General features: G+C 45.8%; 1 protein-coding gene across 1 annotated transcript in view; it reads right to left on the bottom strand.

Moving 5' to 3' along the window:
• The window catches only part of LOC147683289 (uncharacterized), a 1,765,034-nt gene that overhangs the window by 988,365 nt on the left and 750,023 nt on the right, over window positions 1-26,646 (bottom strand). The window contains exon 10 of the mRNA XM_086942513.1: window positions 17,239-17,314. Within this exon, the coding sequence (XP_086798639.1) occupies window positions 17,239-17,314 (76 nt within the window). The remainder of the gene's footprint in view (window positions 1-17,238; window positions 17,315-26,646) is intronic.

Here is a 26,646-nt window from a genome sequence, read left to right as displayed (position 1 = left end):
CCTCGTTACTATATTCGGAAACCCTAGAGCCAAAATGCCCCGCGCATTGAGAGGTGGGGAATGCGCCTCCAAGACTACGTCTACACTATCATCTACAAACCCGGAAAGTCAGAGAACCCGGCGGACTACATGTCCAGGCACCCTCGTCCACACACCAAGGAGAAGAGTTCCCTGGCGGAGGAGTATATCCACTTTGTCATCGATAATGCGTGTCCCCCGACCGTTCCAAAGGAAGTGAGAGCACAGGGGGAGAATGGTAGCAGAGTGAAGGAAATAAAGACGTGCTTCTATAAGCTCCTGGCTCTGTGTCCTTTCTTGGGGGCAAAACGGTACATGGAGTAGTTAGCTTATAAAAGTTAATTTTTTACAACAAAGATATGTTCTTTAAAATAGTATAGGAAATAATTAACTATAGTGTTTGGTTACCTATAGTCAAAAAGAAGAGAACACTTAATTAGGTGGTTAATAAAACCGGTGTTAAATAAAAACATTCTGTCTGAACACGGGAGAAATTGATGTTCTCTATAAGGGCCAGCTAATTATGGACAATAATTGAAATCAGAATATTTAGATTTTGTTTACTGTTCGTTGATATGTTATTGATAAAACCAAAGACAAAGGTCAAGGCCATTGGAATTTCGTGATTTTGTGGCTACGGCCCTTCCACATATTAATGGATTTACCACACTTTCACATACTTTGCAACCCAATTTGCAGATTTCAACAAAAAATGCTATTTCTAGAGCAGATTTGTAAAAATGAACAAGTTACTTACCTTCAGTAACGTTTTATCTGGTAGAGGCTAACTAGGTGCAAATGCCCTACCTTAGAATTATCCCCAGGCGTAAGACTGGATTCGGAATTCTTTTGTGAGCAGTTCTGCTCCACATGGCCTCATCTGCGTCAGAAGTGACATTTGCGGTGTCTATATAGGTGCCATCCAAGATGTCACTTACTTTTTGTAATTTTTCACACCAGAAGCGCGAAGCCACGAAGCACACTGACCACTGAAGTGGCATGCTAGGCCATGGAAGGGGAAAGCCCTATTCCTAGAAATCAGTTAGCAGAGCAGGATAATGGGTGGGTAGGTAAGGAATCTGCTGCTAAATAAAGTCTCTACCAGCCAAGGCGGATGCCGTCAAATGGAGATTTTGCATCTGGCGCTCATCCAGGCATATAGACCATACATCTTGCCAGGAGGATGTCACTCTTCCATATTTGTTGCACCTTGCTAAATCTGGCCTACAATTTTTTTCCATCAAAGTCCACCTGGCTGCACTCACGGCATAAAGGAAAAGTCCTTGACAAACTTCTTTCTTTAGGATTCCAGTTATCAAAGATTTCCTGGAAGGGTTAAAGAAGGTGTTTCCTCCTGTTAGACGCCCCTCTCCACCATTGGATCTTAACAGGGTGCTTTTACTCCTCATGCTATCTCCTGTTGCGCCTACACATAAGGCATCACTTCAACATCTCACTTGGAAAACTGCCTTCCTTGTGCCTATAACAACAGCACATAGATTTAGTGAGATACAGGCCCTTTGCACTCATGAGCCATATAGAGTCTTCCACTCTTTCACTCATTCCAAAGTAGTGTTGTGTACCCATCCCAGGTTTCTACCTAGAGTTGTCTTGGATTTTCACGTAAATCAAACGACCTCTTTACCCACTTTCTTTCAAAATCCATCTTCTCCAGCAGAAAAAGACCTTCACTCACTGGATGTAAAGAGAGTGTTAAAGTTCTACTGAGATAAAACAAAATCTATTAGCAAATCGCAACAATTGTTCATCAATAATGACCCAGTTCTAGGGAGGAGCTTCGCGCGCAACCAAGATGGCCGCGTGAGCACAGGGCTTCCGAGACCCTCGCTACCTCCCACATCTATCCTGTAATATATCCTGACCTTCATTGACGAATTCGTATAGACGAACCACGGGGGAGGCGAAACCTGCAGTCGGATTCTGAATCGGACGCCGGGAACCAAAGATACGGCGTTCTGAAGATCGCGGCCTACATCGTAGTGATGCCCGGGGCTCGAGTTGGCATGATGCCCATGCAGTAATTGATCAACATCGGCCTGAGGAGGGACGGACTGGCGGTCCGATTGACTTTTACTTTTGTTTTTGGTGAACTCGCCGGACGATGTCCCCCTGGGCGGGAGATCACTGTTCTTCGTGGCACGTTAGATCGTCCATCTGACTGCAATATAGGACAGAAGCCTGGCCTGTCCCCTCCGGCTGCCACTGCTCCTTTGTCTTAAAGACTTTGTGCCGCCATATATCGTCGAGACTCACCCGCCTCGAGGTTCGAGTCATTTGCGATGGCGAGCAAAACTGATGGAGACAAGATAAAGGCTAAGACTACGCAGCGAGGTGGATATACCCAGTCCAACAACATGGATCGGTACGCCTAAACAAAGGGATCCCCCAGTGGATCGGGTAAAACGATGGAAGACACAGTGGGCGCTCCCGCCTCGTCAACGGAGCTAACTTTGCAAGACGTGATGGCCGCCATTGACGGGAGTAAAGCCTCCCTCGGACAGCAAATGGAGACCCTCGCTCACAAGTTGGACACAGTGGCTATAGAAGTCAATCTGATTCGAACTGACTTGTCCAAAACGAACGAGAAGGTCAAATCTTTGGACATCAAGACTGCTAGCTTGACCGGGGATGTCACTGATTTACAGACCGAGGTCCGCAACTTGCGAACCTCCAACGAACTCTTTACCCGTCGTTTGGAGGATTTCGAGGGAAGAGCTAGGCGTAATAACGTCCGCATTATCGGGGTCCCGGAAAAAGAGGAGGATCCTGCAGCGGATCTCTTTGTGGAAAATCTCGTGGTCTCCCATCTTGCACCTAAAGGACTTAGCAAGTTTTTTACTGTCGAGCGGGCCCACAGAGTTCCGGGTGGTAAACCAAAGCTGGGAGCCCCACCACGGCCTATTATTGCCAGGATCTTTAACTTCAGAGATTGAGATGCAATTCTGCAGGCCTCGCGGGTGGGTGGGCCCACGAAATTTGAAAATACCACTGTGAGTTTCTACCCGGACTTCACACAGGCGGTCCAGAAACAGAGACTACGTTTCATGGGTGTCAAAAGGAGGCTGAGAGACTTGGGCCTAAAATACGCGATGCTCTTCCCGGCCAAACTGAGAATCGAATTTGAGGAGCGGACATACTTTTTTGATCGTCCTGAGGTTGTGGCTCACTGGCTGGATACTTTGCCCAATCAGCGTGGACAGGATGAACAGTCTAGAGGAGCGGAGGGTGGATTGGAGGAACAGGAGTAGGCGCTCAGCCTTTGATTCTCGATCGTGCTGGCCTCAGACAGTGGTTCGCTATATTAGCTGCTTGACCTACAGTGACAATGTGACAATTGGGGGGGGTGGCGGGGTTAATGGTGGGTCTTCTCCTCCTCTGTTTTACTTTTTGTAGTTTAGTTTGATGCTAGGGCGACAGGCACACTGCAAGTTGGGGTGGCTTTTTAGGCTTATGCAGGGGTGCAGGGTGGGGGGGTTCGTAACGGGTTATGGGTGGGGGGTGGGGGGGTCCTGGTTTGTGTGTTTTGGTTTTTTGCGAGGCAACGTACTGTTTTATCGACTGACTGAAATGCCGAGTTCTGGAGAGGGATGGATCTGTCTACATTATCGGGATGGGGGTAGGGGACTGAAACTACTTAGTTGGAACGTGAATGGGTTGGGGGATAGGATAAAACGGGGTTGTGTTGCAAATGTTGAAACGTCTATCCCCTGATGTGATACTCCTCCAAGAGACACACTTAATAGGTAACACTTGTCAGGCCATGAATAGGAGGGGTTATCGTCTAGTCGCCCATGCCGGTTTTACCTCTGGATCTAGAGGAGTGGGCATTCTAATGAAGAGTTCCCTTCCATTTGAAATCGACGCAACGGTTCTGGACGACAGAGGGCGCTATGTTGCTATCGCTGGTAGGTGGGAGGGTCACACCCACTCCTTGGTTTCTGTTTATATTCCCCCGGGCCTACAATCGACCACCTTTGCTGATCTTGGGCGAGTCATCCTTTCACTCCCGGAGGGGTCTTTGGTATTGGGTGGTGACTTTAATGCAGTGGTCTCCGGTAGAGAGGATCGACATCCGCCTAGGGATCTCAAAAGTGCTCAGACTTGGCTCCGCGGCTTTATAGACACACTAGGCTTGGTAGATTGCTGGCGGCTATTACATCCCTCCCAGCGCCAATACACCTTTCATTCAGGAGCACATGGTAGCCTTTCCAGGATCGATTATGTACTAATGCCCGCGGCTCAGGCCCTCGCGGTTACCGAGGTTAGACATCTGGCGCGGGGTATATCTGACCACTCCCCAGTGTGGATTCAGATGGAGTTACATGCGAGTGCTGAGGGTAGGGTGGCCCCGATCAACCCCTGGTATTTTCGTGATCCTACGACCCGTGCTGCCCTTGTAAAGTCTCTTGACCAGTATTTCACAGAAAACGAGGGGTCTCTGTCTTCTGCTGTGTCCCTTTGGGAGGCTTTCAAAACAGTCATTAGAGGCCAGGCTTTGTCTTTAATCGCGGGTGTGAGGAAACGAAGAAATGAGGAAGTCGTAAAGATTGAGTCTGAGATTGTGGATCTGGAGAGTGACCTCGAGCAGGGGATTACCCGTGAGAAGCTGCATGTCTTGCATTTTAAGCAATTGGAATACAAGGCGTTGGTCACGAATGCGGCGAAAATCATGAATAGGGAGCAGCAGGGTCGTTTGTATGATGTTGGTGACAGGGCGGGTAAACTAATAGCGTGGCTGGATAAGAGAGATAGGGCTAGTCGTGTTGTTCCAGAGATTGAGTGAATGAGTGGTGAGTGGGTGACCGACCCTGGTGAGATCGCCCAGTGTTTCGCGGAGCACTTCCAAGCAGTCTATTCCCCTGTGTCAGAGCGGCCGGAAGAGGATTCGCATTTGTTATTACGCGATATCGCGTTGCCGTGCCTGTCTGATGCAGATAAGGAACAAATGGAATCGGAGATAACAATAGAGGAAGTGGCTCTCGCTATTCGCTCCTTGCGATCGGGGAAGGCTATGGGTCCCAACGGTCTCCCAATTGAACTTTATAAATTGTGTCCCGACAAGGTGGCTCCCTATATACAGGATATGTTTGTTGAATCGCGTGAGAGAGGCTCCCTTCCCGGTGATCAGCATCTGGCTACCATTGTGGTGCTCCACAAGGAAGGGAAACCGAGGGATAAGTGTGCTTCCTATAGGCCGATATCCCTTTTAAATGCGGAACCTAAGATTCTCGCGAAAGTATTGGCCAATCGATTAATAACTGTGATTAGCGATCTGATCCATCCAGATAAATCGGGTTTCATTACGCACAGAAACACAGCCCTGAATCTCAGACGGTTGCATGGTGTTCTCGCGAGGGCGGCGACGTTACGTGAGCCAGCCATCTTGGCCTCTCTAGACGCCACGAAGGCGTTCAATACCGTGGAATGGCCGTATTTGTGGGCTGCTCTTGCTAAGTTCGGATTTGGTCCAGGCTTTATTGGCTGGGTGCAACTCCTCTATGAGGGACCCCTGGCACAGATCGTTGTTAACGGACGGGTTTCTAAGCCGTTCTGTCTGGGGAGGGGTACGAGGCAGGGTTGTCCCTTGTCACCGTTACTGTTCGCCCTGGCCCTCGAGCCCCTTGCTGCATGGATACGGTGGGAGCCCTTGATGAAGGGTATTCGGTGGTCCCCTGACTTCGGGGATCGTATCTCGCTCTACGCGGATGATATCCTGCTTTATTTAACATCTCCCCGGAAATCGCTGATAGTTCTATTCGACGTCCTTACCTTCTTTGGTAAGAATTCTGGTCTGGTTATAAATTGGACCAAGTCTTGTCTTTATGTACTGTGGGGTGAGGTCCCTCCTCTCCCACGTGATTGTCCCATCCAGGTGACGTCTTCGGGGTTCAGGTATCTCGGAATTTATATTTCATTAGACCCGGTGGCTCGTTATGAGCAGCATTTGATCCCCCCGTTGAATAGGTTGAAACTGGACGTGGGGGGCTGGCGTAAGCTCCCGCTTTCGCCGCTCGGCTGGGCTGCGCTCTTCAAAATGATGTCTCTGCCACGGTTCCTCAATGCACTCCAAAATACCCTTAACATAGTTCCGGCTAGTTATTTTCGTGCAGTGGAGGGCCTCCAGAGGAAGTTGATTTGGGATGGTAGACCCCGTATTGCGCTCGCGAAGCTAACGCTCCCTTGGTATGATGGGGGTATTGCTCTCCCTGACATTAAGCGGTATTATTGGGCGTCTCAACTGAGCGCTAATAATCATTGCATGTATGGTCCGTCTAACCCCGCGTTCACTATGGATAGGTGGTTGTTGCCTGGGGGTGATTATTATAGAGTACTGTACTCAAGGTCAGCTGGTAGGGTTCTGTCGGGCCCTACGAGGACCGCTGTGCGTTTCTGGTATGATGCAAATAATGCGATGGGATGGAAAGACCGCATGACTTTGGCTACCCCGCTTTTCGCTTCTGAGAGACTAGGCAACCTGTGGAAGACCAAGGGGTTGGAGAAGTGGGACCTGATAGGTATCAGTAAGGTGGGCGACCTCTGGGTAAAGGACCATATCAAATCATTTGAGGTACTGAAGACAGAGTTCCAATTAAATGATCGGGAATACTTTCGATATCTTCAGATCCGCCATGCCTTGAAGTCTGGTTTTTCAGAGGGTGAGAAGATCCCGGAGTCGTCCCCGCTTGAGGATAGGGTGCTGGACGGTCACGTGCCGGACAGTACTATCTCCTTGATCTATAAAAAACTAATAAACAATAGGGCTGACCTACTGGTTCAGCTCCGGGACTCATGGACCCGGGAGGGCTTAGAATTGGACGATGAGGACTGGCAGTCGGCGATCTCCTCTCCTAAGGAGGTTGCGATTCCGGCCCGTCTGAGGTTGGTGCAGCTCAAGATACTCCACAGGACTTACGTTACAGGCCCCCGTCTGGTTAGAATGGGATTTTCTGAAGATGGTTTGTGTAAGCGGGGATGCGGGCTGGTTGGGACATTTCTCCACATTCTCTGGGAGTGCCGTGATGTAACTGTCTTCTTGAATGAGGTGCATAAAATGATGGAGGAGGCCACTGATATTGTTCTTTTGCCCGAAGCCAGGCGCTGTTTATTGAATGTGTGGGAGCCAACAGATCACAATGCTGCACAGACCCAGTGGGTGACCCTTGGAAATATGATCGCTAAAAGAGACATAGCGCAGTTATGGGGGTCCCAGAGGCCACCGACCGTTGAAGCATGGAGGGAGAATATGGATTGGGCGATGTTTAGGGAGAAAACTGTTTACGTGGCCCGGGGGCGACCCCGGAAGTGGAACAAGATATGGGGTCCCTGGAACAGTTACCGTGGGGGCATCTGCACTCCCCCCGTGACAACTAACACTGAGGCTTCACTCTCCCCTTTACCCCACGTTCCGACCAAAGTATCATCTTAATGACGCACTGACTTGTTTCACCCATTCTTCCCCCCCATCCCATTGCCGATTGCATATGATTCTGTATTGCCTTGTTCCTCCCTCGTTTGAACTGGTATTCTGTAAAATGTTCCTTATTGCCTTGTTTGTTTATAATTTTCAATAAAAAGAAAAAAAAATAATAATGACCCAGTTCTCATAGGGTTGTGTTACCTCCAGTCAGTTTCCAGGTAGATTGTCTCTTGCATCCTATGCTGTTGTCAGCTAGCTAATTAATCTCTTACTGTCAAACCCAAAGCACACTCCATTAGAGGCAAGGCAGCCACTACTGCCTTGAAGAGAAATATTCCCTTGGCAGACATCTGCAAAACTGCTACATGAAGATCAATCCACACATTCACTAGGCACTACTGCCTTGACATAGATGCTAGAGCAGATGCTCAAGTGGGACAGGCGTCTCTCAGAAATCTCTTTGCTTAGATAGTTATCTAAATTTAGTTTTTTGTCTATACTTATGGCTATTCATGGAAATCCCCTACGAGAGAAGGTATTGTTTCTTACCTGTAACTCCAGTTCTCTCCTAGTGGTATTTCCATGATAGTCAAAAGCAACCCTCACTCCTCCCCGGTGGAGTAGACAGACACTTTCATGTTCTGCTATTATTCAGCTAGTACAGCCTTCAAAAAGAACTGAGGTAACTGCCTCTGGCTGAGCATAATGGGATATTGGAGGTCACACAATTCTTAAAGACACAGTCTCTTTTTTCGTTCCTTATAATGGCAGCCTTAGGGCTACATTACCATGCATTCATCTCTCCCTCTCATAGCAAAAGGGTTTGTGAAGAATTTTTTACTGTGTCCTTACAAAGTTATGAAAGCATTAGGTGCATATTTCCTTGGATGTTCCTCTTTTGCCTCTCCAAGATGAAGAATGGTGACCACTGCAGCTTAATCCTATAGGCTGCATTATGACTTTCTTAAGTGACTTTTCAAGGACTTCCTAAAGTAAGGCGAACTTCAGCACTTAAGAAGTTATATTGGAAAAAGTGCTCCAGGGTCCCCGCAGGTGGGCAGGACTATTCAACGCTTATAATTATACATGGAAATACCCTATGAGAGAACTTGCTTATCTGATAGAGACTTGTAGCCGCAGATTCCTTACCTTAGAATAGACACCCAAGCAATACGTCCCCGGAGGTGGATCTGAGAACCACTTTCACACAAGTAAGTCCTGCAGGACCAAGCGGGTAAAATGGCCATCCCCACGGACCTCACTGACAAGGCAGCAGTGATTGGTAAACATGTGCAAGGAAGCCCACACTGCTGCGTGGCAGATATCCAGGACCAGAACTCCACGTGCTAAGGCAGTGGTTGCAACTTTGGCTCTGGTGGAATGAGCACACAAACCCTCAGGGACTTGCTTTTTGGCTAATGTGTGGCAGTTCTTAATGCAGGGCACAATCAATTTGGAGATAGCCCAATTCTACACAGGCTTTCCTTTCTTTCTCTCCAACATACCCCACGAAGAGTTGGTAATCCTCTGGTACTCTCAAAGCGTTCATGGTAGAATACCACTCTTTTTGGGTCTAGGAGGTGGAGTCATTCCTCTTCTTTAGAGGGATGTGGAGGAGTGTAAAAAGTAATCAGAATGATGGATTGGGCTATGTGAAATGGAGTAAACACTTTTGTAAGAAAGAAGACTCTTGTGCGACGCACCAGTTTGTCAGGATAGATGGTTTGATAGGGAGGCTAGTGAATGTGTGGTGTGAAGTCCACATCTTATTGTGAATTTCGCTGAATCTCTCCCATATGCAACAGTCTGGGAAAGTACAGCCTGGGCCTTCAGCACCTGCGCAACCGTATCCCACAGAGTGTTGAAATAGAAGCCTAAAAGGCTTTCCCCCACAGGGGGTGCAGTAAGGAAAGCGCCAGGGTTTACATGAGTTGTAAAGGCTTGGACCACCAAGCTGCGTCGGATAGGGTGCTGGGTGAGGAACTTTGGGTTCCATGCAGCAGGCCGGTGGCGGCAGGCAATCATCCTATTCACAGGAGCCCCTGTGCTCGGGTTGTACCAGGTCCCAAGTAGGACGTCTGTGAGGGCTTCGTTGAACGGGGGTAGCAATTCTGAGAGGGAAATGTGCAGTTTCAGTCCTTCTGAAAAGATGTTTGTATTGAATGCCACTGAGGGTAGGCTAAGGTCAAGAACCTCAGCCACCCTCTGCACCACCATAGAGAAGAACACTCCCTCCTCTACAGCCGCAGTAGGGGGAGAAAGCATGCCAGTATCTGGAGATGTGTCCAGTCCACTGGATTTATGATTTGTAAATCGCTCAAATACCCAGAGGCGTCTTGGCGCGGGACGGAACTATGGGAGCAACTGAGAGCAAAGTGCTTGAGATCATTTATTAAATTACCAGGTTTTAAGATGGTTCCTGAAAATCATGAGTGAGGGTGCCGTTTTCTGAGTTAGTGGTGAACGATTCCACTGATGGGCTATAATCCTTAAGAGGCTTCTGCCCCCCCTCCCCTCGCCCCTCAAAGTGGTAGGCTTAAAGGAGACAACCTTCAACAGATTGGCTGAGCCAACGCGTAATGTTCTGCTTGGAATATACTGCTCAAGGTTTTTCGTAAAGAAGGCAGGGGCACTCCTTTCAATAAATCAGCCCGAAGAAATTTAGCAATTTTCTTCAACATTCTAAGACGAAAAAAGAGGATGAGGTGATTTAATTGATTTGATCTTTGTATTTTAATTCGCTGTCTAACACAAAATCTAAATTGTTTACTTTGGGAATTGGCTTGGGTGCTGTATCCTAGTCCGATGGCCACCAGAGGGGAGACCAATTGGCTGGATTGTTCCCAAATTGGATAACTTCAGTTTTGGAGGAATTAAGCCTCAAGCACTGGTTGGCCATCCATGTGCTCACTACCCTCATGCAGTTGTTAAACGTGGCACCAGCAGCGCTTACATCTTACAATGCAAAAGATTTAATCAGAGCAGCAAGTGGGGGGACAGGGAAGAACCCTGAGGGACCCCAAATGGGAGACAAAAAGTTATTGAGACAGAATCACCAAGGGATACCACTTGTTGCTGTCCTGAAAGGAATGATTTAAGCAGGGCCAATGCTAGAGCAGTTATCCATAATTCCCGCAAACGGTCGATAAATAGTTCATGGTTGACTGTATCAAAGGCTGCAGAGAGATCCAACAGAATCAAAACTGCATTGCCTCTGCAATCGAGAGATGAGTGACTTTTCTCGGTTGCTGTGAGTAAGCAAGACAGATTCAGTGTTATGATTTGCTTTGAAGCCAAACTGTGAGTCATCCAAAAGATGGCTGTCCTCTAAAAAGGAGGAGAGTTGATGGTTCAAGAATTTTTTTGCTACTTTTGCCGGAAAGGGGAGTCTAGCAATAGGTCGATAGTTGTTGGGATCAAGTGGATTGAGAGTGGGTTTCTTCAACTGGTGAAGCACTGACACTGATTTCCAGATAGTAGGATAAACCCCAATATCAAACATAGAAATAGAAGAGAAAACCGTAAAAAAGGTATTGTGCTATGACTTCAGGAGCCATATGAATAATCTTGGAGGGGCACATGTCAGCAGGAGATCCAGCTTTCACCTGTGAAATGAGTTAGAAAATCTGTGCTACTGAAGGGGTATTAAAGTGCCTAAAGCTGATTAGCTTAGAACTAGACTGGGGTGCGCCAATTGAACGATTGTGATTAGTAAAATCATTAAAAATATTAGGAACTTTATCCTGAAACTTGCTAGCTAGGGAATTGCAGAAACCTTCATTGATACATGCCGTGTCTGTTTTGACTAGTAGTGGTCAGTTGTTTTATTATCTATAACAGGCCTTTGGGGGCATTACTGGCAGCTTTTATGTGTGATGTGTAGTAATCTATTTTGGCCTCCAGAATTGATTGTTTATGACTACTTAGACATGCTTTGCATTTGTCTCTCTCATATATGCTATATTTAGACCTCCACAAGCGCTCTTGTTTGCGGCATTCTCGTTTAATTAATTTAAGTGAGTCATTATACCAGGGCTGGGAGGATTTTTTTATGAGATGTATTCAAACTTCTGATTGGCATAATGACATTAAGGGCAGAGATAATCCATGTATTATAGTCCTCAGCCATCTGATCTGGACTAGAATCCTTAATGGGGAGTGATTGAGCGAGTTTAAAGCCTTGATCCGCGGGTTGGATTTTATTCCACGGCTGAGACACCTAACATCTATTCTGAATCCTAGGAGGTGTCATGGAGATTAAGCTTCCATAGTATGACACAATGATCAGTCCAAATTAGTGGCCTGGTATGGGTAGAATTAATGTTGGGGTTGTTTGTGAAAATCCTATCCAACCGATGGCTGGCTGCATAAGTGGGGCCTTCTACTAACTGGGCTAGTCAGAGGCCTGCCAGAGTATCTATCAAGAGTGTGTCCAGACAAATTTCCAAGTGGAAATTAAATTCCCCCAGGACCGTAAAATTAGTCTTCAGGAGACAAGATTCGAGTACTTGGCTGATTTTGTCCACAAATAGAGTTTTTGACCCCGGCGGACTGTAAATCAGGAAGCCATTGAATGATTGGATCTTAGAAACGCATTCATCCAGATCCTCACACCACTGCATGTTGTCATCAAAAGGCTATATTCTCCAGGGTCCAGCAACCCCTTCCATTCCTCTCCAAGTCCTAGCCCATATAAATAGGGCTCTGGCTCTGACCTGGACGGCATTGCTCCAGTCAGTGCCGGTGTCAGGCAACTTCCCTCCAGCTTCGTGTCAGAGTTGTGGATTTAAATGGGGATGGTGCTGGCAGTGGGCACCATCAGCCTGGGAGCTTTGCCCTCAGGACTGGTGTCGAGAAAGGTCAAGATCAGACGACCAGCACTGGTCCGGATCTATCTGTGGATCCCTGGGGCTGCCCTCATTCTCCACAACCTCTCGGCAGCCTTCGACATGCTCTACCACAACACCCTCATCACCCCATTGGCATCCAAGGCAAGGCTCCCGACTGGATGGCCTCCTTTCTCTCCGGACAAACTCATAATATCCACCTTCCACCCTTTGCCTCTGCACCCAAAAATATAATCTGTGGCGTCCCCCAGGGCTCCTCCCTCAGTCCCACCCTCTTTAACACCTACATGACTCCTCTGGCCAACATCGTCTGCACCCATGGACTCAAAATAGTCTCCAGAAGACACCCAGCTCATCCTATCCTTCTCAGGAGACCCAGACACCACAAGACTGAACTTCGAAACCACCATGAGAGCATCGCCACTTGGATGAAAACCAACTGCCTTAAACTCAACTCGGACAAGACGGAGGTCATCATCTTTCGAAACAAGCCCTACCCCTGGGTCGACACCTGGTGGCCCTCCACACACAGCCCAGCACCCACCCCGTTTTATCACATGCTAAACCTCGGAATCATCCTGGACGCCCACCTCACCATGGAATAACAGATCAACTCAGTCTCTGCCGCCTACTTTCACACCCTCAGCATGCTCTGCAAGATCTTCCACTGGATACCCACCTCAACCACAAAGACAAAATTCCAGGCCCTAATCTTCAGCCGACTCAACTACCGTAATGTTCTCTACGCCGGAACTACAAAACAACTCCTCAACCTCCTCCAAACCATCCAGAATTCTGCAGCAAGACTCACCGTCGACATTCCCAGAAATTCCTGTATTACCCCTCACCTCAGGGCCCTCCACTGGCTCCCAGTTCAGAAAAGATGCCTCTTCAAGCAACTCACTCATGTCTACAAAGCCATCCACGAAACTGGATACACAGACATCAACAACCGCCTGACTTTCCACAGCCCGACTAAAGAGCTCTGCTCCTCCTCCCTCACCTTACCCCAGGTCTCAGGCATCCATCAAAGCCAAAGCGGGAGCAGCTTCTTCTCCTTCCTCTCCGGCAAGTCATGGAATGGCCTCCCCCTACACACATCCCCCTCAGTGAGGGAATTCAGTAAGCAGAAAAAGACCTGGCTCATCGACCTCCACCACTCTCTGACCAAGGATTGCTCAAACAGCACAACGTGTATAAACCCGCCAAAGCATGACAAGTCATACCATACAAGCCTCGATGATTGACTAAAGGTTGGAATCAAGGGTAGACAACACCAGAGAAAAGAATCTGAGTTTTGTCTGAGTTAAGCTTTGAAAAGCTTGCATTCATCCAGTCCGCAACAGATTTAAGAAAAGTCTTAAAAGAGCTAAAAGAAGAAGGAACATTTTTATGAATGGCCAAAAGGGGGTGAGTGTCTTCGGCATAGGATACAACTCTCACTCCCCAGGACTCAACAATTTTAGCCAAGGATGATAGGTAAATATTATAAAGGGTAGGGCTAAGACCCGAACCCTCAGGAACTCGATAAACCCAGGGTTTTGCGGCAGAGATGAAAGGAGGAGGGAAAACTGCCAGAGTACGGTTACTAATGAAAGATTTGAACCACAGCAGGAAGAGATCTTTAATGGCGATCATTTGCAGCATCTCAAGCAAAATAGCATGAGAGACCATATCAAACGCTGCTGAAAAATCCAAAAGCATTACCATGAGCGGAGGGTTTTAATCAAGGTTTACTTTGATGTATTCTTAGACCTCAAGAAGGCCGTTCTCTGTACTATATCCAGAGCAAAATCCTGATTGTGAGACATATAGCAGGTTGTTTTCCTTCCAAAAGTGTGTGAACTGACTATTCACATTTTTATCCAAGAGCTTTGCTACAGTGGGGAGAAGTGAAATGGGACTAAAATTACTACGAGTCTTACGATCAACTGAGGATTTCTTAAGTACGGGAAGTAAAAGGGTCTGTTTCCAGCCAGAAGGAACATGCACCTGGGTAAGAGAATTGTTAAGAAGACTGTTCAAAGTCGAATTCACCACCAAGATAGCCAGTTTGAGAATGGCCATGAGACAAGGGTAGAGCGGAGAACCCAACTTGCATTTGACAAGTTCCATGGCTGATTCCTCAAGGGATATAGGGACAAAGCTGGACAGTAAAGGAGGAGGAGAGGAAGAAACACTATGGGAAGTGGAAAAAGGCATCCGAAATCGATCATAAATTGCTTGAATTTTGGCATGAAAACAATCTGTGAGGCCTTCGCAAAGCTCCACCAATTGGATGAGAGTATTTTTGCAGCCAAAGGGGAGAGAAAGGTGCTGAGCATCTTTAACAACTCCTGATGTGAATTATCAGCCTCAGAAATAGACAGGGCAATGACTGCTTTTTGAGCCATCCGGATTGCTACATGTTAGTTCTGAAGAGCACTTTTTCATCCATATCATATTTGGTCCTCCATTGCCTTTCTAACTTTTGCATTGAGATTGATCTGATTTAAGGGCATTCAGAGAACCAAGGTGCCTAAGGCTTAAGTCTGGTAGATGAGTTGGATTCCATAGGAGCAATGATGTTCATGGCCATCTCAACTCAATCATTGAAAAGCAAAGTGTCTTGTTCTAAAACTTCAGTCCGATCAATAGTGACAGACTGGAGGACATCTAAACAAAGCTGATCACTGACGTTACGCCAAGGCCTAGACATCTTTATTAAACATGGCGAAATCTGACGGGTTTGTGAGCTAATCTCAAAAGGAATAAGGACATGGTCAGACCAAATAAGATTAACCACCAGTTGGACTTTGACCAGCAGGGGACTGGCCAGGATAGAATCAAGAGTAATACCAGCTCTGTAAGTAGGCACCTTAACAAGTTGCTCCAGGTTAAAACCCTACAAGGTGCTCGCAAATTGCTGCGCAGATTTATTGTTCGGATCATCTATGTAAAGTTTAAAATCTCATAAAACCACAAAATTGGCATGCAGTGGTTAAAGTTGACCCACAGTGTCAGATACGGATTGACAGATATAGCTGCACCATCAGGGGGCCGATAGATAAGTGCGCCAGATATTGCAAAGGTGGGAGCTAGAGTAATTGTAAATGACATGCCCTTGGTATTGTTAATATTGGTAAGCTTAGAGAAATTGCAAGGAAAAGCAGAGCGATGTATGATCTCGACCCGACCCCCCTTTTTATTATCCCTTTCAAAATGTTTGATAGCAAAGTAGATACCCTTAAACAGGATCTGCTTATGCATAGGGAGCAACAAAGAATTAGAGGGTGAGAATAAGTAGTAGAGCAAGCAAATAGATAGAGTAACAAGGGGGGCTGCAAAATAATGGATTACCTGCAATCAATACATACGATAAGCTGCAATGCATAGGTAAATGATGCCCCTATGTTCTAGGCCAGAGGTAATAAGTGTCTGTATAATAGTTTCCGAATTTCTATAGGAAGCCAAGGAAACATCTTCAGCAGCATCTTCATACTGGCAAAACAGATGACCAAAACCTGATTGAATTTGGCTACCTAGGGAAACTTATCCAAAAAGGATGCCCAAGATCCTGGCTGATGTAACTGGAATGGGAGCAGAGCCTGGTTCCACAGGCCACCAAGCATATAACTAACTAGTTGCTAAATTTCCAAAAATTAACACCTCTGTCTGTCTAATCACTATTTAATTTCAAGCAGCTAGATTGCATCCAGATAGAAATTCACACACAATACCACTTGGCGTGGTTCTCAGAGCTGTTGCTCGAGATGGAGAAAATGATTTGACAGAGTTGCCAACTTCAGAGCTGGGGATCCAGGTTCGTGTCTCAGCTCACAATCCTGTAGCTCTCGGCAAATCAACTAATCTTCCCCTTGACTATGGACAGCGCCTGGATACCCTCACGAGTGATAAGCCACGCTATATAAATCTACAAATTATTATTTTGGTCTAGTCGTCATATGAGACGATTTTGAACGCAAAGAATTTGGCTATCTCTGCTGAAGGTGGCTCATAGATATTGAAGAGAGTTAGATATAGATGATCCCTCAGGCGCTGAATGCTACCTGAGAAGCAAAAGACTGACAGAGTAAGAAATATTGTTTGGGTTTTGCCAGTTACAAATCGAGTAAGGTAATTCAGAGCTTGCAGGCAGATGTCCTAATGATGCAGATCATTGAAAAGAATAGAATGAGAGGTAGCATTGAAAGCCACTGAGAGATCAAGGAGGATCAGTACCACAGAACGACCTGATCCAAGATGAGGTGAAGATCGTGAGTGCAACCAAGAGAGCAATTTCACTACTTTGGGCTTCACGGAAACCAGATTAGGAAGGTTCAATCAGAGCATTAGATTTAAGATATCAGGAGAGTTGGGTACTTACCAATATTTCCAGCAGTTTATATGGATAAGACAGGAGAGATTCTTGAAGTAAGCTGTGGTATTTTTGGAGTACGGGTAATACTTGAACATGTTAACATACCTCTGACAAGAAGCAGAGGACAAGGAGTGGTTACAAAGGGATGTAACAGCAGGTCAAGGGAGATTCTTGGCCAATGCATACATACAATGCTTGCAGGGTTCGAGGTAACAAGATCCTGGTCTAACGGCGTGAAGTTCTCAAACGAGCCACCATTACACAATAATGATTTAAGGTTAAAAAAGAGTAAGGAATCTAGCGGGGTTGTGAATCAAAGTTAAGTCTGGATTTACTTGATTTCTGATCCTCTTCACGTTCTTGTCAAGATTTGCTCTGGCAAGGCAATACTTTTGAAATCACAAGCAGTACACCGGAACACAAATTTGCATTATCTTGTATTGAGTACAGTAACTATAAAATCACTTCTGCTGAGGATAAATTGCTAACACAATCGTGGGTATTACGTTCTACATATACCTCAGACCAGGGAAACATAAAATTAACTATAAATGGAAAAACTGAAAATGTCCTACCACTGCTATCAGTCCGTATTGTTGAGAACAGATTTTTCCAAAATAGGTCATACCTTTATCAAAACTCTTTTCATACCTAGGCATAAAATAGAGATGTGAGAATAACATATAGTATAATGCAGTTATGTTTAGAAATAATATCTAATCCTTAGAGAAACATTATTGCATCGGACTCAAACAAAAATGTGATTTGATGAATGTTGTATTACTATAGGCTTAATTATGGGGTATAAGGAGATGTAAATTTTTTAGGTCACATATGCCCTAAATGCACATTCTTCTTTCTTTACATATGCAATGTTTTGCAAATTTAATTATTATGATTTGAGGAAAATAAAAGAAATTAGTCACATAATGTATGTAAGCAGCTGTATGTTCTGTAGGTCTATAGGTAGGTATATAACTTAAGATACTCAAGTTGGTTACCACATCAGCCCTGGTTAAAGGTAGCTTGTCATTATGAGCTGTGAGTGTAATACCTGGGGAGTCCTCCACATGGTCCTGCAAATGGACCATCAACGGGGTCGTCAGTCCTGGGCATCTAAACTGGAAAGTGCATAGAACCTATTGGTTACCAGAAGCGGTGCGTAAGCATCCCTAAAAGGTATAAATGGTGATTTGTAAAAATAACCTAGAGGGAGCGCAGAGATACCAGGGCTTTGTATGAATAATTGCTCATGAATACTTAGTAAACGGAGAACCATTTGAGGTCTACGGAAATTAAGGACAATACAGTCGCCATTTATGTTCTTATCTGAATGGCCAACCCACCCTACTCTTCTGACCATAAGGATTTCATTCATATCAGAAGGGTGAAAACCTTTGTGTTTACATAGCCAGTCTACAGATTTATTATGGATGTCTGCCCAGGATTCCCTCTGGCCCCCAGCAAGATTAGGGACGCCGGCCAGGACTAACACATATGGACTTGAGGCCGGGGGTAAGCTCAGGACATCGGTGTTTGGACTCAAATGTGTACCCCTAAGACAGTCCGTAGTAAACCTGCTTGGATCATTCGCAGTGGTACCGGGCTGTGACTGGTTATAGTGACTGCTACTTGGATCTGAGTTTAAATTATTTGCATTATACACTGGGAGCATATCTTGACTATTCCTCCGCTTAAGAATGGGGTTCAGCACAGAGTTCATTTGGATTACAAGTTGTGTGAGGGTTTGCAAGGGGAGGATCCTTATGTAGGACGGGACTCATCAATTGTAGGTCAGGCCCATGTTTGTTAGCCACAGAAATTATAGGGTCCCCCGACATCATTGGCGACATTGTTCACCTTGCTACCACTTAAGTTGACCATTGCAGAGTCCATGCGCTTTAGTTTCCCCCAGAGTAAGTTGAAATTTGTGTCAATCATCTCCTTAATGTTAGCTATTGTAGTTTCCAAAACTTTCATTGCAGACCCTACGAGGGCGACTTCCCCAGCAATGTCTGTATTGATCTCATTACACAAAAGTTCAGGAATAGCGTCTGTCTGAGTGGCTACAGATTTAGTAATAATAATAGCCACATGGTTATTTACATTGCTAACAGATTGGCAACCTTTTGTGTTTTTAATTTTAGTCTTAGATGTTCCAACATTTGTCTTCCTTGTGGTGGGTTGGGCATTTAATTTTGCATTCCTTTGTGACTTAGCTACCTGCGCCCCAGTGTTAATACAAGACACACCCGGGGCAATCATGTTAGGTGCATCCAAGCTTAGCAGAGATGGATATGAGGAAATAGGACAAATCTTCGCTGGCGATGTATTTTGTGGGTTTGGGTATGTTGCGCTGTCAGAAATAGGACCACCTAACGATAGACGGGACTGTAGCGTAGCAGGGTACAGGGACAACCATCTCTCGGTCAATTCAATTTTGTGCGTTAACAAGGACTCGGCCCTTACAATGAATGCATCTAAGATCCCGGCTACTCCTCTAAGTTTACTCATTTTGTAGTAATAATTCCAAGTGGCCCAACTAAAAAGCCACGAGACAGCGCAATGGTGGGCAGGGAGTTACAAATTACTTCACGTTACCTTGAGGCTGGGTGGATAGGGTAAGTGCCTAATGGTCAGTGTCAGTGTGGTGGCCCAGCCGAGACCGGCGTCTACCGGCACCTGAAGGGCACAGACCAGCCCGCCCTTGGTCCCGGCTTCGTCCGGGCTGCATCCCGCGCCGCGGGGGGAGAGGCAGCGTTTTAAGCGCGATGATCAGCGCCTTCCCCTCACGGCCGCACCTGTGGCAGCAGCAGAGGGTTGTTGGACCTGTAGTACCCTACCGCGGTGTTCAGTCCCTTGCAGCAGTGCCTGGAGCAGGAAGAGTTGGCCCTGGGACTCCTGTCCCACCAGGGCAAGCGGAGCATGCAGCAAGCAGGATATGGCAGTCGGAAAGTGAATAGAGACTCCCGCGCCACGGGGGGAGAGGCAGCGCTATAAGCGCAATGACCAGCGCCTCCCCCTCACGGCAGCACCTGTGGCAGCAGCAGAGGGTAATGGGACCTGTAGTCCCCTACCGCTGTGTTAAGTCCCTCGCAGCAGCGCCTGGAGCAGGAAAAGTTGCCCCTGGGACTCCTGTCCCACCAGGGCAAGCGGAGCGTGCAGCAATCAGGATATGGCAGCCACAAAGTGAGTAGGGACTACCGCGCCGTGGGGGGAGAGGCAATGCTATAAGAGGGTTAACCAGCGCCTCCCCCTCACGGCAGCACCTGTGGAAGCAGCAGAGGGTTCTGGGACCTGTAGTATCCTACCGCGGTGTTAAGTCCCTTGCAGCAGCGCCTGGAACAAGAAGAGTTGGCCATGGGACTCCTGTCCCACCAGGGCAAGTGGAGCATGCAGCAAGCATGATATGGCAGCCAGAAAGTGAGTAGGGACTCCCGCGCCGGGGGGGGGGCAGCGCTATAAGCGTGATCACCAGCGCCTCCTCCTCACTGCAGCACCTGTTGAAGCAGCAGAGGGTTCTGGGACCTGTAGTCTCCTACCGCTGTGTTAAGTCCCTTGCAGCAGCGCCTGGAACAAGAAGAGTTGGCCCTGGGACTCCTGTCCCACCAGGGCAAGCGGAGCGTGCAGCAAGCAGGATATGGCAGCCAGAAGGTGAGTAGGGACTCAAACAGTGCCTGCACCTTATCCATACCTGAATGATCAGAACTGCCCTTAAGGGCATACATACTACGTGCTGTAGCACACCTCATCAAGGGACCGAAGAAATATGCTCACATAATAATAAATAATAATAATAAATTGATACTTGTATAGCACACTACTCACCCGCAAGGGTCTCAAGGCGCTTGTACGAATACCGCTGTAGAACCCATCCTGGCTTTCCCTGTGAGGCGTCCACTCCTGGGCACCCCCAAGGTGGAGGCCAGGCATCCTTAGCATTGTGGGGGCCGTTGTGGAGATTAAGCAAGCTATTGCCCAGAGTTGCAGAGTGGGACTCCATGATTGGAATAGGTACCGAGGCGAGAATTGTCAGGTCCGTGGAATTTTGAGCCCAAGACCCGCCGAGGCGGAGAATTGAACCCTGGTCCCGGGCTAGACCTCTGCATCAGGGTCTGCCGCTCTAACCATTGAGCCACACTTCTCCACATAGCAACACCCTGTCGGAATTTCAACTGTTCCTCTTGGAAAATTCTACCATTTCAAAAATCAGCAACATCATCTACAAGTCCATGACAGCTGGCACACGAGAGCCCACCTGGCTGACAAACTTATCACCTATGATGGGTCTTGGCTGATCCACAGCTAGGACATCATTAAAATGGAGATGAAGAAGTGCTAGAATTGCCTTAATTTAGCTAGGTTCATGCTATACAAATAGCATATACATGAATACATACATAATCCCACCTTGTGAGTTTCACCTGGGAAACCAAAATGTATATCTAGGGAACGAGTGTTTGAGCTGTTTGACTGTGGGAACTGCGGAAAAGACACTTGACCCATTTCTCCCACAGCACCTCTACAAATCAGAGGTAGATGTCATGTGTAATGATTTATTATATCTTCAAATCTAATTCAATGTGTTTCTACTGAAGCAAGGGTTCTTTTAAAAATACCACATACTAAAGTTTAAATATTCATGATTGAGAAGAATATCTATGTTTACTTTTCTGCCCACACCACCATCACAACGGTCCCTCCCAGCAAATGTTTGCGCTATTTCAAAGTGATTATGTCTGCCGTGCAAGCCTCTTCCCCCAAGATCTGCATACCTTGACCAATGGAAACAACGACACCCATCTCCCCTCACCATGGTATCCTCACCCATTCCATGACATTTGCTGTCCCTTGGCTTTGAGAATGAAATTACAATGGCATGTTTACACATTTTATGAGACTGAGCAAAAATTATAGTCATGGGTACATAACAGGCGAGGACCCGACTCATCAACCAATGAGATAACAACAAGATCCAGAAAAGCCATGCTCGGAATCTAGTGTGAAATAATGGGGATGCATAGAAAGGCTGTGCAGTCGGTCAAACACCGAGTAGCACAGGTGAGGTTAAGTGGGCTGATTAGCAAAAAGTATGCTCTAAAGGTTCAGATCTATCGGATTATTAAGTAATTACAAATAGATTACTAGGAAATGGTCAATTGGGGAGATCAGAACATTGTAAATTCATTTGGAGTATGACGGTCAAGGTACTCTGCCACAGAGTACCCTGTCTGCCAAACCTATGGTTCTTTCATTGTTTTTATAGTGGGTCGCTCAGTCAAGTTCCTGCCAGTGACGCACCTGCTGGTAAAAAACATACATCGACAGCCTAACAGGCTTGGGGCCATCGGTATAAGTACATCAGACTGTTCACACTATTTAAAGTACAGTCTAGAAATATATTTTTCTGTTCTGGACCCCCAGAAAAATCATGCTGGCACTGAACAGAAGAAATATAAAAATTACCCTACAGCATGAGAGAAAACTCACATATATATATATATATACTTGTGATCAAGGGCCGTTAGCCTTGAAACGCGTCATGGCGGAGGTGCGGGGAAAAGCACAATAAAAATATAGCACCTTCAAACTTCTGGGTCCGCTGTCGTCCTTTGGATTCTTTGTTAGACGCCTTTTTCTGCATATATATGTATATATATATATATATATATATATATATATATATATTCAATGAAAAAACCATAGGTTTTAGCCCATATATAGTTAGGGATTAGCATTTTCAAAACCTTATTTTACTCGCATAAAACCATTGAAATTCGCATATATAGTTAGATGCGCTAACTATATATCGCGCACCCGCAATCCACTGCTGATGATGTCACATATTACATCATTCATGACATGCTCAGTGACATCACTGATGACATCACTGATGACATCTCAAATGACATCACTGATGACATCTCATTTGACATCTCATTTGACATTACTGAGCACATCACTAATGACATCATGCATGTGATAATACGATGAACCTCTTCAGACTCTAATATAACCTTAGATACACTCAGTGTAAACAGACACTCACAGACTGTCACTCATCCATGGAGTAACTCACACACCTAGTCAGTCATGCAAAGAATTAATCACACCTCAATTTCCTCTACTATACAGTTATACACACCTTACTTATTCAAACATATACTAACACATATTTACTCTCTTATACAATCCCTGATACAAGTTCACAATGATCCATACAGCCACTCACACATTCACTGGCTCTTATGCACAGTTATTTATATATGTCAATTCTCACATGTACTGTGTTTTACATATGTACTTACTTTGACATGTAGCACTGAGATATCCATTCACTCACCAATACACTCATGCACACAGTCAACCGCCCATACAGCTGTTTCCACATGCACTTTTGAACCCATACATCTACTGAATCAACTGCTCACACATCTATGCACAGAGTCACATACCTCCCAGCCACCCCCACACACACACTCAGTCTCCCATACAAATACTTGGGCAACCAATCAATAACCCATATAGTTACTCATATAGCTACTGATCAACACATGCAGCAGTTTACAGAACAACAGACATAACGATCCACAAATTAAGACAGTTTAGTCACTAACCCATTCACTCAGTGAGACACATTTAATCACTCACTCATACAGTCAGTCATGCACCTACTAAATCCTTCATCCAGACACTTATACATCCACTCATTCTTCAATATGTAAGACATATTTTAACTTTATAGAAACATACAGTCACTGGATGTTGTCATCAGTGATGTCATCAGTGATGTCACTGAGCATGTCATGAATGATGTAATATGTGACATCATCAGCAGTGGATTGCGGGTGCGCGATATATAGTTAGCGCATCTAACTATATATGCGAATTTCAATGGTTTTATGCGAGTAAAATAAGGTTTTGAAAATGCTAATCCCTAACTATATATGGGCTAAAACCTATGGTTTTTTCATTGAATTTCAATGGTTTTTTAATAACAAATATCAAAAGCTGTCAAATGTCAAGTACGTGATAGGTAAAAACATTTTCGTGTTTATGCACGCTGATGTGCTTTAAACGCTGCCCCCCCCCTCTTTTCTCTTAGAAGTACTCTCTCTTTGCAGATAGTGGAGGGTAGTTAACGCAGGCCTTTGCCCCCGTTGTAATCCGTCGTGCCTGCTTGTCTCTCCATTTGATTGATTGTTATCCAAGCATTTACTATTTTAGAATTTATTCTCTTTGGTTCATTCTCTATTTACTAACAAGCACAAAGCCGCAATACTCTGTTTAGTCTTTGCAGATAGTGAAAAATCGTGTTAAAAATAAAAGTAATCGAGCAAAATCAGTAGGCCACTAATGGGATCTCTTCTTGACCTCGCTAAAATAGAAACATTAGGAACAACCCCTCATGAGAAATACGAAACTAGTGAGATGAACTGAGCTTCACACCATGATGGCTGCAAGACAGCTCGGCTCCGCCACCCACCCCGCCCAAAATAACGATAAACTCTATGCAAATATTATAAATATATACAACACACCAGCAAAGTAACAGGGTAAAACATTTTATTAAATAACTATTTACATAACTATTTTATACTTTTTGTTGCCTGATCCGGCTAGCTCAATCGATCGAGCATGAAACTCATGCATTTTGATAGCAAGCGTTGCTGCTGATGCTATGCAAACAAAAACTGGTTTTCAGTTTGTACATTCTTCAAGATTTTTCATCCAAGGCTGGTTGAGAGTTTGTAGAACGATGGCTTCAGATTTTCAACATACGGTGTAGTGGCGCGGACTGGGAGGGTGCGCTTGACTTCTGCCCCCTCCCCAAGTCCTGTTGCCCTGGCGTGGCCTAAGATCGCCCCCGACATAGGCGGCCGGCTCCCAGGGTCCGGCGGAACTTTTTGCCTTTTGATGACTCTTCCATTCTGGACCTTATCCCACAATCCGTTTGACCTGAAGACACGCTGTAGTGGAGCGCCCCTTTACCGTTTCAGTTGCCATTCCGCCCGCTTTTGCTACACTGTGCCTCTTCCGCCATTCAGCTGTTTACTACCCGCTCTTGCGACTACAGCGTCTCGCTCACCATGTAGTTGAGTTGCTCCCGCTCTTGCGATGCAACTATAGGCGGCTGCCACAGGACTCTCAAAATGGCGGCCGCCTCTTCAGATTTGGGCGTGGTCCACTAAAATGGCCATGGGACACCTTGGAACTCGGACGCTTGTCTTCTAGGGCTTGGGCCCCATTCTCGAAAGCGTCCACTGAGCCTTGAAGATTCTACAAAAGTCTTGGGGGCCCCCGACTCCCGCAGGCTTCTGGTGGGGAGCGGCTGCCATGATTGCTCGTGGAATGGCCACGACTGAGATACGAGATGGTGGTGCTCTCATGCTAACGCCAGCTTCAGTCTGAAACATCCAGAAACACTGTAGACTACCAATTCGATCAGTTCCGGTAGCGCCCCAACGTGACCCGGTAGGGAAGAACTTGCCCTCCCCTCTTTGACTGATGGTTCTTGTTGCCTGTCCCTTTTGTTGTCATTTAACAGAACTTTTTAGACTGCTGAAAGGGGTTGTGTTCCGACCGCTGGTTGGTGGAGACATTTTGACTATATTCTGGACCTACGTTGTCGCGTAATGCGTTATATGACACGCCGCGTTAGCGCACCCGGAAGTGCTCCGGTGCGCGAAGCGCAGCTTCCCGGAAGCGATCCGGGGCGCGGGGCGCGGGGCGCAGCGCGTAACGTAAGCATAACAGGTCATGTGACTTGTTAATAAAACTTTTCATTGGTTAATTTTACTTTTGTTATTCTAATGATGAAAGGCTTGGTCATATGACCTAAAAATTACGCTTTTTATTGCTTTCGAACATTATTTTTTCTTAAACATATATGTTATAATGTTCCAGGCTAATGTATTTTCCCGGAAAATTTACAACTGTCCTGCAAGTAAAATATATTCCTTTTCTAGCAAAAGGGCGTTTCTTCGTCCCATGACGGAGCAGTTGAGCAAAAGATGCTCGGCCTGCTGTCTTAGTCGCCGATACGCCTGAATATCAGATTCTTATCGATCACTTTATGTTGCAGGAGTAAAAAACACAACAGCCCTTGACCATTTATCTTTACTGCGTTCCTGCGTATTATACCTTTTAACCGTCATGTAATTGGACTGCTTTATTTCACTTGCCTTTTACTGATTCGAAAACAGAAACTAAAATTAAAAACTTTACCAATGTAAATACTACTACCATGTTTTGTTTTAAAAACCTTTATTGTGAAAATGTCAGTATACAAATACGGGCCTATAACCACGTGGGCCGGCCACAGAGCAAACTGGAATCGTATATGATGAGGAGACATTTACACTGTAGAGGAACGCAACGAGCGGGCCATTAGGTTGCAAGAACTAAGGTGTCTAACAGTTGCGGAATCGGTGGACGTACATTTTGTAATTAAAATACGACAGGGCCACTTACAATAAAATTATCTAGATATACATTTGCGGGCAAGTACCATGGGTGACGTTAATTCGAACTTTCAATAGTACAGTAATCAATAACACATCAGAACTTAATATCAATAGGGATGTCGAAATATTCAATCAATTCTCATTCCTGCCCGCCATGTGCTTCAAAACTGCATACGAATCTCGTGATATCAAGGTTGTGCAACCAGTACACAACAAGGAGGTACGAGTCCCATTTATACCGGCGCCATTTTGGGCGAGGCCGGGCAGGTCCAGGATATAGTCAAAATATCTCCACCAACCAGCGGTCAGACCAGAACCCCTTTCGGCAGTCAAAAAAGGTTCAGTTAAATGACAACAGAAGACATAGGCAACAAGACCAACAGTCAAAAGAGGGGAGGGCAAGATCTAAAGCCATTGTTCTACAAACTCTCAAGCAGACTTGGATGGAAAAATCCTGAAGAATGTACAAACTGAAAACCATTTTTTGTCCGTATAGCATCACCAGCAACGCTTGAG

The sequence above is a fragment of the Lissotriton vulgaris genome, chromosome 11, assembly GCF_964263255.1.
Source record: "Lissotriton vulgaris chromosome 11, aLisVul1.2, whole genome shotgun sequence".
Taxonomy (NCBI): domain Eukaryota; kingdom Metazoa; phylum Chordata; class Amphibia; order Caudata; family Salamandridae; genus Lissotriton; species Lissotriton vulgaris.
The sequence above is the reverse complement of the archived record's forward strand: the minus strand, read 5'-3'. Positions and strand labels throughout refer to the sequence as shown.